Source organism: Atractosteus spatula, chromosome 21 (assembly GCF_055471065.1).
Source record: "Atractosteus spatula isolate fAtrSpa1 chromosome 21, fAtrSpa1.hap1, whole genome shotgun sequence".
NCBI classification, from domain to species: domain Eukaryota; kingdom Metazoa; phylum Chordata; class Actinopteri; order Semionotiformes; family Lepisosteidae; genus Atractosteus; species Atractosteus spatula.
Window position 1 is genome coordinate 3,083,155 of NC_142726.1, and position 14,806 is coordinate 3,097,960.

General features: G+C 45.5%; 1 protein-coding gene across 1 annotated transcript in view; it reads right to left on the bottom strand.

Moving 5' to 3' along the window:
- Positions 1-14,806, bottom strand: part of wtip (WT1 interacting protein) — a 37,166-nt gene that overhangs the window by 11,554 nt on the left and 10,806 nt on the right. Inside the window, exon 2 of the mRNA XM_088938550.1 lies at positions 10,045-10,146. Within this exon, the coding sequence (XP_088794676.1) occupies positions 10,045-10,146 (102 nt within the window). The remainder of the gene's footprint in view (positions 1-10,044; positions 10,147-14,806) is intronic.

Below are 14,806 nucleotides of genomic sequence, written 5' to 3' on the forward strand. Positions count from 1 at the left end.
ACATATTAGTTGTTCAAGGATCACAGTGGATTTTTTAAAGGCCTAAATGTCATCTTGAGTTACCGTACACTTTGCAAACAGATTAGAATATGTAGAAATACATAAGTTAAAGAAAGATTTGCTTTTGTGTAAAAGATCATGCAAGACATTAGGTGCTGAAGAAAAATCATTTCAGAGCCAGTTTTTCTATAAGCAATGTCGTTGCTCTGTTACCTCTCTATCTTGCGCAAGAGAAACAAAGGGATTTCTGTTTCAGAAACAGCTGAAAAGAAAAACGGAGAGTGACGAAGGAAACGCTGAGGTCTGTAACGTGTGGCAGCCTCTCGGTTTCCCGTGTGCTAGCGGCTTCTTACAGACCCCCCAAAACGTCAAATGGACAAAGTCAGGGGCTGGAAGACAAACAGCAAGCTGCACACAATCCCCCGTTCCAGCGGCAGCTTGCTCCTAAAGGACCGGGAGGCCTGTACAAACAGGGACATTCCTTCTGCCTGAGGTCACTGGCTTGTCCTATTCATCCCTCGTCTCCGCGCCGCGCGCGGCCCTGGCTTTGGGATCTGGGAGGGGCCTGTCTGCGCCGCTGCCGCTGCTCTCCTTCTCCTTTGTCCCAGGAGAGGGCCGAGTAAGAATAAAACTTCTCCTGGGGAGGGCAGCTCAGCCCCCCCCACTCCCCAGAACTGAAACGTTTTCCCTGTCGTGGAATTCTGGGCCTTCAGGAGTTTCATTTCCTCTTGTGTGCCTGGCGCTATTTTGTTGTTGCTCTTGCGTTGACGGTTGTTTGCCAAGTTTTCAGAAACTAGGGGAAACATTTTCAGAAGCATTTTTTTTCAGAACCTACCAGCCTGGGAAACTATTTCTCAAAAGATGACTGTGTGTATGTATGTATGGGGGGGGGGGGTGGTCAAATAGTTGTAACTCGCTGCTCTAAAACACTAAACTACTCCCCCTGACATTATTTACATTATTTACTCAAATTATTTGACAGAGTTAAGCAATAGTCAACTTTCAGGAAACGCCCATGCTGAACATCATTTTCTTCCCTGTTCATGAAATAGTCTTTATTCTTAACCAACAAATTGTGTTTTACGTCACAGACAGGCTTGAAAAAAAAAAAAACATCCCTCTAGGCATCCCATATTCCGTACTTCAGGCTGAAAGGAAAGCAGAGGTACTGTATCCGTTTACACGATGCGTTTAAAGTGCGTCTGAAACGTCATGAAACAGCCATGAGTCACCCTGGGCTCCGAAGCCCGCTCTGTGTGTAACGGGGAGCCCTCGGGGGGCCTGCTGGGCCGGGGCTCAACAGATGGCACGCGAGACGACTGGCCCAGAGCGACATGCATGTCTGGGGCCTGGGAACAAGCCCATTGCCTTCACCACATTCCCCACTTTTCTTTCGCCCCGAGAACCGTCGCCTGCAGTGTTAGGGGCTTGGAAGGGCTCTGCATCACCTTTCCCGTTGTCTGGACCCTCCTGCTGCAGACTCAGAGAAAAGGCTGCAAGCTGAGCCAGGCCGAGAGGGCCCGTTTCAGAGCAAACCCACACTGGCCAGGTCATTCTTCGAAACGAGCCTCACTGAGCCCCCGCCACGTACAACAGAACTTCGCGCGCAGCGAGGAAAACTTGCCAGGAGAAGAGCAGCACTTGATCAGAGGCCATCGTTACACAAGGCACGAAGGCTGGCACGAAAGCGCTCTTTATTCTAGCAGGTCTCCCACAGTGACCCTTAAAGCTCAAGTCCAGAGACGTCCAGTGCAGCCTGCATACCTATGCAAAATGGACACATTTTTAGGTGTTGGTTGAGAAACTCAGGAACAGGGAAAACCCTTCTTCGGTTTTTATTCTCAAATGAGAGAAATGAAGAATGCACACCTACATGAATTGAGGTTCAATGAAAATCAATAAAAACACTAAGAACTCTTTATTAAAACTTGTCATTTTTCTGAGGTACTCAGGCCTTCATCGGGACACACACTGGTTAGACAAAGATCTTATATAACCAAACATTCCTTAACTGACAGTATTCCACATGAGAGGAAGCCTTAATTGCTCCAAAATCAAATGCACTGTCATGTGTTTATCTGTGGCAGCAGACTATGCCAATTTTTATATGGTATCTTGGTATCTTGTTAAGAGAAATTGATATAATTGATAGAAGAGATGGAGGCAGAATTGACAGACTGAGTTTGTTTTTCCAATTCTTCTTTTGAAAATTTAAAATGAACCATTGAACATGATTTGGAAAGAAACCCCTTTTGGATTTACAGATTATAAGAATATAATTATAAAGACTGGGAATAAACACGACATGTCTGGGTAAAGATCTGTCCTAAACATGCTGACATTTTTTGACAACTCTAAAAAATATGAGCCTTACTGGGGGGAGTATGCATCAACACATCATATTATTTTTACTAAGCTAAGATTAAAGTTTCCAGTTCTATCATCTTGCTACAGTAGCTCTTTTACTCTCAGCTAGTCGCAACCCTGTGCCCAGAGAAAACAACCCTTGTTTATTCCACAGTACTGGTTTGCTGCATCTTGTGCCGTTTCTCATGAATGACCAGGAATAACAGCCTCTTACCACAACGTCCATGGAATCCTAGTTGAGGGACAGACTCTCGGCTGGCTTCTGGGAAACCAGTCCTGATTTTAAGGTTGTTCAATATTACCTCTTGATGCTATCCCTGAACGCCACTTCCTGATTTATTTTGCTTTACCGACTTTGATACTGAAGAGGCTTGTTATACATCAACCCTATCAGATATCATATTATGTTATATACTGCATACCCAGTTGCCAGAACCACAGCAAAAAAGAAGATTGACAAACAAAATAATTCCTTATCCTGTCGAAACATCAAAAATGTTGCTCATGTGACGCTTGGGTGAGTGACTTTTTAATTTTTTTTATTAACTGAACTTGAAGAGAAAATATTTCCTTTGATACAGAACAAAAACCTCTCTCGCCACAACACACACTCACGTACCATCCTGGTACACATCTTTTCCTACTATGTTCTGTTTGTTTAAAACAAAATCTGCTAATAAACTAGCAACTCAAAATGGCTTCTTCAGATCCTGCACACTGGGAAGAGATCTAACCAGGACCCACAATTGACCAGGTATACAGTAAGTCCGATACTATCCTGGACACTCCTCTGTTTCAAGGGTTTCACATGCTACATGGGGGAAAAAAATGTTATTTTCTTTTCACAGATACCTCCCCTGCTAACCCCACTCAACTCAAAAGCCTGTGCATTCCCCTCCCACACAGAAAACACTCAGGGTCACAGTAAATTTTCAGTAGTAACTCACAGTGAAAATAACAGTCTGTTTTGGAACACAACACTTAAACTGTCCAAGTGTACGATGACCCTGCTGGAGCAACATTAGTCCCTTGGACTCCCAGGTGTACAAAAATCCCTTAAGCCAGAGGGCTGCCTGCCTTCGATATGGAGGCTTGAGACACAGGAAACGATTATTCGATCACTGGTGTTATCTGGGAAGGATCGAAAACGCTCTGGCTGAGGTGATTAACGCTTCAAAGATTAAAGCTTAAAACCGGCTGCAAGGCTGAATTGCTTATCCAGCACCCTGTCGAGAGAAATTAAATGATTCACACAAAAGTAATTCTCCATATAGCCAGGATTCTGTTTTGGAGATTTATTGGTTGTAGATCATTGGTCCTAATTAAATGCAGAGCTGAACGAATCAAAACTTGACAGTGTAATTGGAATAATCTGATAAGTAACGCACAGGAAAATCAAAGCATAAACACTCCCAAGCCTATGATTTAACAAGTTCGATGTTCATTTTGTCCTGGGTTCACTGGGTGGTTTGGAGGCCTGCCTAGGACAACAGTCTGAAACCCTCGTCTGACCAGCGGTCAGGGGTTCGAATGTACCCGAGAAGGCCAATCATTTAGAACTGTATCCATCCCCGTTTGTCCAGGTGACACCATCCGTTGAACTCAATCACACTCACCTGTTCATGGTCAGTTTAATATCCACTGAGAACATCATTTTTAATCAGGTGAATGAATGGCCTCACGCTGATGAATGCAGATTAATTAAATTATTAATAAGACAATGTAATCTTAAACTAAGAAGCGAGTACAAATGCATTCGAACCCTTGTCTTCTTGCCACACACACTACAGAGGTCAAATGGGATTGACCTGATGGACAGCATCACTAGAAGCAGAATCTATGCGATAAATTCCCTATTGTAATAAAACACCAGTAAGTGTAGTCTTTTTACAAGCAGAATAATTTGCAGAAGTAGAATTTGCACTCTGTCTCTGGTTTGTGAAAATTATTATCCAAATTCTGCAGGGGGATTTGAAATCTTAAAGCTCACCATCTTTCTGTAGTTTGTTCTGTTCCTTCTTCTGAACATTTGCTGGTGTACAGTTCACCAGAGATTCCAGTCTCCCTGAGCAAACACAGATTTAGCTGCATTACGATGTGATGTGTCACCGAGTGCCGGTGGATGTAACTCCTGCCTTTCTTTCTTGATTTCTGCTTCCAGCTGCTGGAGCTCACTCCTGACTTTCACTTCCCCAAAATAAACGCTTCACGCAAATAACACAACAAAGTGGTCATAACACAAAAATAGCGGTTTTAAAGAAATAAAAATGATAACTGCAGTTACTATTTAATGTGTGAACCGGTGGGGGGAAACCACCCGAGTTGCTCAAAGTGCACGGAAATATCGGACATGAAAAAAATCCCACCATGCAGTTGAGCCAGCAGAGGGACGTTGAAACAAAGTCCATGTCAACAGACTTTGGAGGTCATCAGGTTGTGTCACCTATGGCAAAATGTATCTTTAACCCTGTCCTGTCTCATCTGTGTTTGCAGTTTGATAATGACGTAGGAAATGTGACCTATAGTTCTCTAACCAGCTAAAACACTCTAGTGTGAAAGCAAGCTGGACCAACTCTGAATACCACTGTTGCTGATAAACGCATGTGAAGGCCACATATCTGGTGTGCTCATTTGTGCTAGAGAATAAACAGAAGGGCTTAACCAAGACACAACAAGGTCTTTTAAAGAGCTGGCTTCCAGTGCCACTGGCTAGAAGACTCAGAAAAAGGGAGGCTTTTCAAGATCCAGAGTTCACGTATGTCAATGTTTCTTTGACTTCCTTGAAGATGGATACACCAAACATGTGTCTTGTATTAACTAACAGTGCCAAACCTTGAATCTCTGCCTATAAAAATTAAACAGGCACATCTATCCACTGTTTTATTTTAAAATTGGAAACCTGAGAATCCTTCAGAAAATGACACAAATACATCAACTCGTTTCTGCAACTGTTAACAGAAAGCCACTGATTCTGCTTTATTTAAAAAAAAACTAATTTCACTGCCTGTTGTTTCCGAGGTGTAACCAATGTTTACCAAAGAAGACTCTAGACTCAAGGCTGCTTTTTTCCAGACAGTCTGCTGCTTCTTTCCTCAGACAGATGCACACGAAGAAGAGGTGCAGGTTATGAGATCTTAATCACTACTTGGGGTCCAAGTTAACTACTGGAGTTTTTTTTTTACAATTCTCTTTATAACTGAGCTCCAGTATATGAGATTTGCCTAGAAATCACGTACTCTAATCTAATTGTAAGTCTGGGATATTCACTAAAATACACACACATCCAATCAAACAGGACAGTGGGCTACAGAACAGGGCTACAAATGAACAGCCCCTTGTATCTGTCCACGACTCTGGCTCTTTTATCAATGCAGTTTTCAGGCCGTTCCTGGAGCAGCCACAGAAATATCTTCTCCCAGTCCCTGAAAGAAATTCCCTTTCAAGGCCTCTAATCACCACTGTCCGCCCTCTCCCCTGAACAAACAAGCCTTTATCACCTGCAGACAGCCCGCCAAACGCCAAATGCCTGGTATGGGATGCTGATGAAAATGATTCACTGAGCTTGCGGCTTCCTTTGCAGAGGGAATTTCAGATCCTGTGTGGTGAGCAAGCAGGGGCTTGCTGGGCCTTTCCTGTCGTAACTCATAAGATAAAACATCTTCCCTCTCCCTACTTATCTCAGCATCCACCCAGCCTGAGGAATGACTTGCACAACTGAACGAGGGGGGAGGCAGGCTGGCCAGATCTGCCGCCAGTCTACCCAACAAGTTCAGCGCTTCTGACAGGAGTGGGGAGAGCATCTGGAAAATGACACAAAACATAAAATCCGAGCCGAGTGATGGAGTTCAGGGAGTGGCTGCTGTAAGGAATGAGACATTCCTACTGCCTACTGATTCACTGGGTACTTTGCATGAAAGACCTCACGGACATCACAGACTTTATATTCTGTGTAGAACATTATATTCTGTAGAGAACCAGACATTAGTTAAATCTGCAGTATTGGCCTCTGCCCTCTGGAATTTGACTTGTTAAAAGTTTAAGCAATCTGAAGAAGACTATTTTAAACACTGGAGGAACTCTGCATCAGGTTCTGTTGCACATAAGCAAAAGCCTTGCGATCTTACCAGGCACGTCCCTTGATACGTCTCTAATAAACAGCATTACCCTTTTTAATGTCAGTTTTGAAAACGCACACACTCACAGTGACTCGGACATAACTACAGTAAACAAAAACAAGCTTTCCCATACGTTAAAAATGAAACAAAATGGTCTTTGAAAATATTTTTACATTTCATTTCGTTCCATCCACCCGTCCATTTTCTAATCACCTCATTGCTTCTTGCAACTCGGGGTCTGGCCTGTGGGAAGAAACCCACAGGAACACAGAAGGGGCTACCAACTCCACACAGACAGCACCCCAGGTCGGGAATCGATCCCGGGACCCCTGCGCCTCGAGGTAACAGCGTTAACCACTGTGCCACCATGCCATCCAGGCTGCGTCTCTCATCATGAACTTATTTAAACATTCTGATTGTTAGGCATCTGAACCGGACTGCAGAAAGCGGCTGTGAGCAATCCAGCCAACACCATGATCATTTTGTCGGGCAGCAGTTTCAACCTGTGTGACAAAGGGGCTGGACAGGGCTGGACGGCGCGGGGGCTGGACAGGGCTGGACGGAGTGGGGGCTGGACGGCACGGGGGCAGGACAGGGCTGGACGGCACGGGAGGTGGACAGGGCTGGACGGCGCGGGGGCTGGACGGCGCGGGGGCTGGACAGGGCTGGACGGCGCGGGGGCTGGACGGCGCGGGGGCTGGACAGGGCTGGACGGCGCGGGGGCTGGACGGCGCGGGGGCTGGACAGGGCTGGACGGCGCGGGGGCTGGACGGCGCGGGGGCTGGACGGCGCGGGGGCTGGACAGGGCTGGACGGCGCGGGGGCTGGACAGGGCTGGACGGCGCGGGGGCGCTCCCTGCTCACCGGCCAGCCCCAGCCAGGGGGCCCCTCCGTGCGGAACGTGAAGGAATGCGCGCGTGTTTACACAGCAGCCACGCCAGGTCTGCCTCGGTGATAAGTGGCCCGGGTACAATTTGTGTCTCCGGCCTGATTTAAGACCCCCATGGGAGGGTGATGGGGGCGGGAGATGGGGGGGACAGCATTCCTGGCATAGCTATCGCGGGCAGTTCAAACACCGCGTAGAGCTCTGGGTCCCGCTGCCTGAGAGAAAGCAGCAACATAAACAAAGCACAGTCTGGTCATTAGGGCCCAGACAGGCTGTCGGGAACACAGCCGGGGGGGGGGGGGTGTCTGTAGGGGGGGCATGCCACGCTGCAAGGTTAAAGACATAATAAAGAAGGCCTTGAATAAAACCGCTGCCAGCCTCGGAGCTGTTAATCTGAAATCAGGTGAATTACACACCCCTCTCATCAATCACGTACTGAAACGCTTTCTTCAAGTCACTGACGGAGGGGAGTTGAGGCTTTTAAGACACTGAAGGACCCTGGACACAACAGCGCGATCCCACCGCCAGCCAGGGGCTTCACTGTCCGGTGGGTCGGCCATTCTTTCCGCGTGTACGATTTCAGTATTTAATCAGGCAGAACAAGACAAAACAAAGAGCTGTTTCAAAAAACAGTTCTTGGCTGTTGGACAGAGCGGCGTAATGCACTATCCAGATAATATCTTATATTGTTTCCACCTGCTCAAAACAAAACTATTTTAATGGGCAGGAGCAATTATTCACATGTAAATGACACATGTCAATGACTCCCTCACTTCTACTAATCCAGAACACAACTGCTGCACAGTGCACTCACCCACAGGTAGTTACTGTACGTGCTCTCGTGTACAACCATGCAGAATGCTCTTTCAGTAACAGCAAGCCTCTTTGCTCTCAGAAAAAAGGCAGTACCACGCTGATTTTCAAACCTTTTCATATATTTCTGCAGCAGTGGTTCTCTTTGTATAGTTAACCTTTTTTGTCCTGACTTCCATTACGCATGCTGACCAGAACGCAGGGTCCGTCCAGCTCTGAGCACGAAACCGTAGCCGACTGCTGTCGCCTTCTGAGGCACAGCCACTCAGGAAGGAGCGAGCTGCTTGTCAGACATACGAGCACAGAACGCCAGCTGGCTGTCTTATTCCCAGCACAGGGGTGGCTTTTCTGTGCTTATGGAGTTTTTAAAAGCTTTTCAGAAAGAAAATGGACTGTTTTCAAGCGACAGACTGAGCTACCAGCTGATGGAAGGAACAAAGGCACTCAGAATCAGAACAGGGCAACCAAAAACTATCCACCCAACCGTCATGAGCAAGTCTGTATGAACTGTATGAACCTGGAACCTATCCTGGAAGCTCAAAGCTCCAAGGTGGGACTATTCCCTCAAAACGTTACCTGGATTGGATGCCAGTTTATAGCAGGACATACAGGAACCATTTAGAGCCATCGCTCTCCCTAGCCAGCACGTCTTCAGAAGGTGGTGCACCTGGAACACTCACACAGACTCCAAACAGAAGGCGTGGACTCGAACACAGGGCTCAAAATCTCGCTAGGCAGCAGCTCTGTCAGCCATGCAAATGTGCCTCCCACGTAATCTGACACTATGCACAGTGCAACTTTTTACATTAAAACAAGAACGACCCACACTTGTTTTTTTAAAAAGCACTCTTTGCACCTTATTGCTGCAGACATAATGCCCAAGACAGGCTGCAGGTTGCAAAATTCAAAATGCAGGTTTCTTGTTCTTACTGTTCAGGTTTTTTAATTCCTGAGAAAAATGCATCACAATTCATTAAGACATAGTTCAGAATGCAGTTTCAAACTGCACAGCAAGTTAACTGACTTTGAGTCAAGGAAAAACATGACTTAAAAATGTGTGCAAAGAGGCAAATCATGTTACCCAACAATGTTTTACTGTTTTCTAAAGATAATGTATATAATAGGACGATGACTTTAAAGACATCAAGTTATTGGAGGAAACGGTGACTGGTCTGATTAGTCTCAGGGATGTGTATATGACTTTCACATACATTATTCTTACACAGGTCTTTATTTTCAGTGCATCATCATACCACGACCCTTCTACTCGAGCAATGAGTGAGGATGACACATGCTTCCTCCCAGCACACGCTTCGCCAGTCGGTCCATTTGTTACTTCACAGATTTCGTTTTGCTTGGAGGAGACACGCAGCTCGGATGATATCCTTCCCAGTTCAAGCCCGTGCCACAGTTTCTCTCTGGATGAGGAATCCTGGGGTGCATTCAGCAAGCAGCATTCCTCAGGAACGGGGCTATGGTAGAGCACTTTCAGACACAGGAGGTTTCTATAGGGCTGTGCAGAATTGAAGGTGTAGGTGTGAAGACATGAGCACCAGCAGACAGTGAAATGGACACTTGGACCACGTACAACTAACATAACGTTTAAGGACAGTTTAAGTTTTAAACGCCAATGTCCGTGGCCTTTTCCAGCCTCGACTCGACCAGCCTGCCCTCATCTCGTCAGGCTGCTAGCCATCGTTGCTCAGTCCACCCAGCTGGCACTGCAGTGAGCATTACGCAGCGCTCCGATTAGCAAGCGCAGCCCCCGTCACAAACCGTTAACGACAAAGCCCCCGGTCTCTAAACAGGTCCTAGGCTCTGGAAACGTCTCTTTCACTTGGCAAACAGGGAGACAGGCACTTACCGCAGGAGCAGCAGGTGAAGCAGTTGGTGTGGTACAGGTTGCCCATGGCCTGGCAGGCTTGACTGGCTCCATACACCCCCTTCCCACATTTTATACAGATACCTGGGGAAGAGAAACTGCGTCAGGAAACACGTCTACGTACAGGATTACCACAGATGTGGTTTTAGCCCTGGGTAAGTTCCCAGTTGACTTTTGGGAAAAGGAATAAAATGTCTGGGATTTTGCTTGCCCTCCCTTTTCCTTCTGGTATTCCTTATCCGACTTGATACCCCTGTTATGTCGAAAGGTCAACTCCACATAAAACGTTAGCGTCAGCAGCCTCTCCCCGTCGCTTCCCAGCAGCCGGGGTGAACCTCTGCATCTCGGACCTCTGACCGACAGCGGAAATCAAGGTGGATGAGATGGCGGTGTTGCTGAAGCACAATAAACCGACCCCACTAAAGAACAAGACTTTTTCCATTCAAGCGGCCCAGAGAGACGGACGGCACGCTGGTGATTTGGGCTCTGGGTGGCAACACACAAATACCTCACGCAGCCCCCAAGCACAAAGAAGCAAGAGCCACAGTTCCGACGCTGGCTGGGTGACAGTCCGCGCTTGGCCGTCTCATGTGATCACAGCTCTTACGCACTGCCTTTGCACAATCTGCAAGATGAAACATTTCTGAGCCTCCTGTTGCAGACTTCCAGCTCAGGAAAAAAATCTAGAAACCTTTAGATTTGATCATGACCTTGACATATACGTTTTTTTTTCCCCCAGTGCCAGCAAAATAACCTCCTTTGCAAGTCTGCTTGTACAGAAAGTGAAGCTATTCATCTCGAAGCGGCCAGAGAATTGCAGGTTTGTGTCAGTGATTCAGACTTGAGTGCTGGTAGGCAGGTTGGCAGCAGCAGGCTAAATCATACAAAGAATGATTTAAATATGAATCAGGGCAAATTACGAACTATCCCATTCCTCAGGGCCATGCTAAGACTTCTGCAGGGTTCACAGAGTTTCTCAGTTTAATAACCAACAGGTTCAGACTCTCATGAAACATGTACTGCAGCAGCTCCAGGGTGGTGCTGCATATCGTGATGAAGCCCTGGCAAAGATGCAACACATAAGCCCACAGGATGCAACTTCCTAGCAGGGAATTGATCTGAGCTCAGATGAGCTTCCTGTAGAAAGAGAAATAACTTTTTAATGTTCTCACAGATCTTTGGTACATTTCCAAGGGACTCATTAACAATACCTAAAGACACTTGTTTGGCAACATACTGCTGTATCAGAAAAAATATTTCTAATAATGTTATTCACTGTAGAAAAGGAAGAAAGGATTTGGCCTTTCTGCAGTGCAATACACTGCAAAGCAGAGAAAATGTCACAAATTCATCACAGCCCGTGCCATCTAGCGTCACACAGACATCAGAACTTTACAGGAGAGAGTGGTAAAGACTCTTCTCATTATGTACTAAACCAGAAATTCAAGAATCTTTCTTCTTGTTGCACCTACGATGTTTTCTTTGATGCAAATCAACTGCGGTACGGAAACATGTCTTATTTCACAGGTGAACCTTGTGCCTTTTTCACACTCCATTTTTCCGATTCACCCAGGAACTTAAAGAATTTTAAAATGTATGCAATTGAATATTAAGACTAAATACTGCTGCTGCTATTATTTTCCATGCTGATGAAGACCAATGCTAATACACAAGGCTTTCTGACCCTCTCCTACACTGCTGTCTCTAGAGCAGAGTTCTCATACTGCAGGCTCCTTTCCGCTGAGTCAACCTAATTATTACGGAGACTAACAGCAGGGGGAAAATGACCACAAAGCTGTTCCAGGCGGTTACACAATCGATACCACAAAATAACATGCCACAGATTCCAGTTCTTAGCTGATGTAGAAGCTCTGGTGTGAATACGTGCTAATGGGTTTAGTGAAAAAGCACACTTCCCAGTTTTTAAGAACAGAATAAAGAAACAAAAAAAGGGTGAAGAAGGGCTGGGATGGTTTTGGATTTGGCACAAGTACTGTGTGGTACTTCCTGGTTTCTGTGTTAGAGAGCCTGTGACCCCCCCCTCCCCCGGATGGGACACCAGTCTGTTGCAGAGACTGGAGGAACTGGGCTAAATGACGTTGCTCAACGGGACAACAGCAGTGTCTGTAGTTGGGACTCAAACCCACAACACACTTAACCACCGCATGGCGCCAGCTCTGTGCAACAGCTTCCACTACAGGATGAAGACTCATTACACTGCACTTTTTACACAGTAACGAAACAATCTGTCGCCAAATAACAGACCGCCCTAATGTGAAATACATCAAATGACAACTGTCAAAATAAACAGGTAATATTGCTTTTAACCAGGTGCCTGACAATAATTAGGGATACTAAACAAGAACCAGTCGCCCTCAGCAATGTAACAGGAACATCTTCTCTGGCAGGGAAATCAAGGGAATGTCTATGCTTGTAACAGCGTGGACTGGTCTAAAATATCTGTCGCCACAAAAACATCTGAGTCAATTTGTAACTGCCCAGCATTTTTGAGTCCCCTTTGAAAAATCTGCAGAGGTCCCCCAATGTATGTACAGGCACAAGACCCCTGCCATATGGCCCTCTGCGTTAAACCTTGATCCTGCTTCAGAGAGCTGAATTAAAACAAATCATTCTAGAAGAAACAAGAAATTAGCTATAACTCCTAACTCCAGCCATGAAATGAGTTATAATTGTAAATCTCATGAGAGAGCGGAGTACGGAGTCCCACGCGAAATACTAGACAAGACAAACGGGATTCTCCGCAAGCCTCGTCCATCCAACCGTTCAAAACCACCTCATATTTCCCACCTGAAGCAGGTGTTCCGAGCACCAAGCCACCTGGCTGCCGATATGAAAAATGACCTTGTTTCTCAAGGGATCAAATCTCGTTTTTAAAGACACTGCAAGAGAAACCAAGCAGCACACATAAAGGAAAAGACAATCCAAACAAACGCAAATACAAAAGGTAGCAAAGAAGCACAAAGAGTGTGCTAATGTACACAGAATGTCAGCGCCTTTAGTGCCCTTGGGACATTGCTAATTTAGCAGGCTTGTTTTTGCTCAGTGAAACATTATTAATACTTCATGTTATGCTAGTTCTAGGACAAATATCATTATTGAGAACTGGGTTGCCTTTTCCCACAACTGGCACAGCAGCATGGAGATGGAAACCATTTTTTTAAAAAAGGGTAAGTGTTGATAAGTGTTGCCTAGGGTGAGAAGCGCTATAATACATGTCAAATGATTCCCACATGGAAATCCAGATGAAGATGCCACTTCACATCAAGGAGACGGAGAAAGGTGGTGATCTGTTAATTAAAAACCCCACCGAATGGGCAAGAGACTACTGGGTAATATTCCAGCACATGAACCCGAGTCCCTCTAAGCACCAGTGAACAACAATCTGTTTCACTTGTGGAGTAATCATTAAAAACAGGCATCGGATATAATCCAGAGTGTCTCTAGCTAATAAAATCCAACTGCGGATTTTTCTCAGAGGCCACAATCACTAAGAGCCAGAACAATTGTTAAACAATTTGCAGTCTCTTTCCTGCTTTCTTCTTTCTTCTAATCCACGGTGAAGGACTAGCTTGGGAAAGAAAAATCCATAGACGAAAAAGCATGTTAATAAACATCATAGTGTGTATGTGACACCCAAAGACGGCATATTTCTTGATATTTTTATTCCACTTTTTTACCAAGTACACCAATTGAGAACAAATTCTCATTTACAGTGATGACCCATTTATAGAGCAAGGTGTTCAGTGGAGCTCAAAAGCTCAACAGCAACATCCCAATCACATTGGGGTCCAAGCCCTCCAGTCCAGGGTCGGGCTATTCTCTCAGAGTGCTGCCTATTTAACACTTAGGAATTAATGGCAAACATTCCCCTCTATATCGGAGGTTCAACATGCCTTGCAATATTATCAATGATTTAAAACTGCTGGTCAGATTCATGCAAAGAAAATGTAACCCTGAACTACACTGGCTGGCTGTCACAGACCATGTGACCATGACCAAATTCTTTAGTGGACATACATGTCAAAAAACACAAGCTGAAAGGCTTTATGTTCAAAAAAAAAGTAGACATCCTGGTTAGATTCCTGAAAGTTTTTAGATCTCATGTTTAGAGACTACATTTCTTGTTATTTTTTCTTTTAAAAAAAAACTTGGCACAGACCGGTCGCTAGAATAAGCGTGTTTTTCACACAGTGTCCCAAGGAAAGGAGGAGGTCTTGATTTTAAGACAATGCCCGGCACACGTGGGCCCTGTGAGCCCTCGTTTCTTGCTTACCAAATCAAAGGCTGCTTTTCTTTGCCGCCCTAATAACGGGCATAATAGAGCAATTTGCAAATCCTGACTTCACCTGAAGTTCCTCCTGTGATTACAGCAAGGTCAGCAGTTGCCCTATCTCACACAAGTCAATAAATGCACAGCCTGATTAGCACTGCAAACTCAGAAGGGCAGTGTACTTGAGGTGGGGGTGTGGGGTAATGGAATTCAGGATGGGCAGGGACACCTTAGGATAATGCCACCTCATCCCACAGCACGCCCAGCCGGCTTTCCATTGAAACCCACCGCAGAGGGGCCCAGCTGCAAATGAACCCGTGTGGTTGACTGATGGAAGCTGTACCCTGGTATTATACCCAGGTTTTATTTAATGAACAGAGTAACAGTGGTAGAACACAATGGCAACAAAAGACAGCAGATTTTAAACCCCTTGGGAGTTAATATTACTTTAGG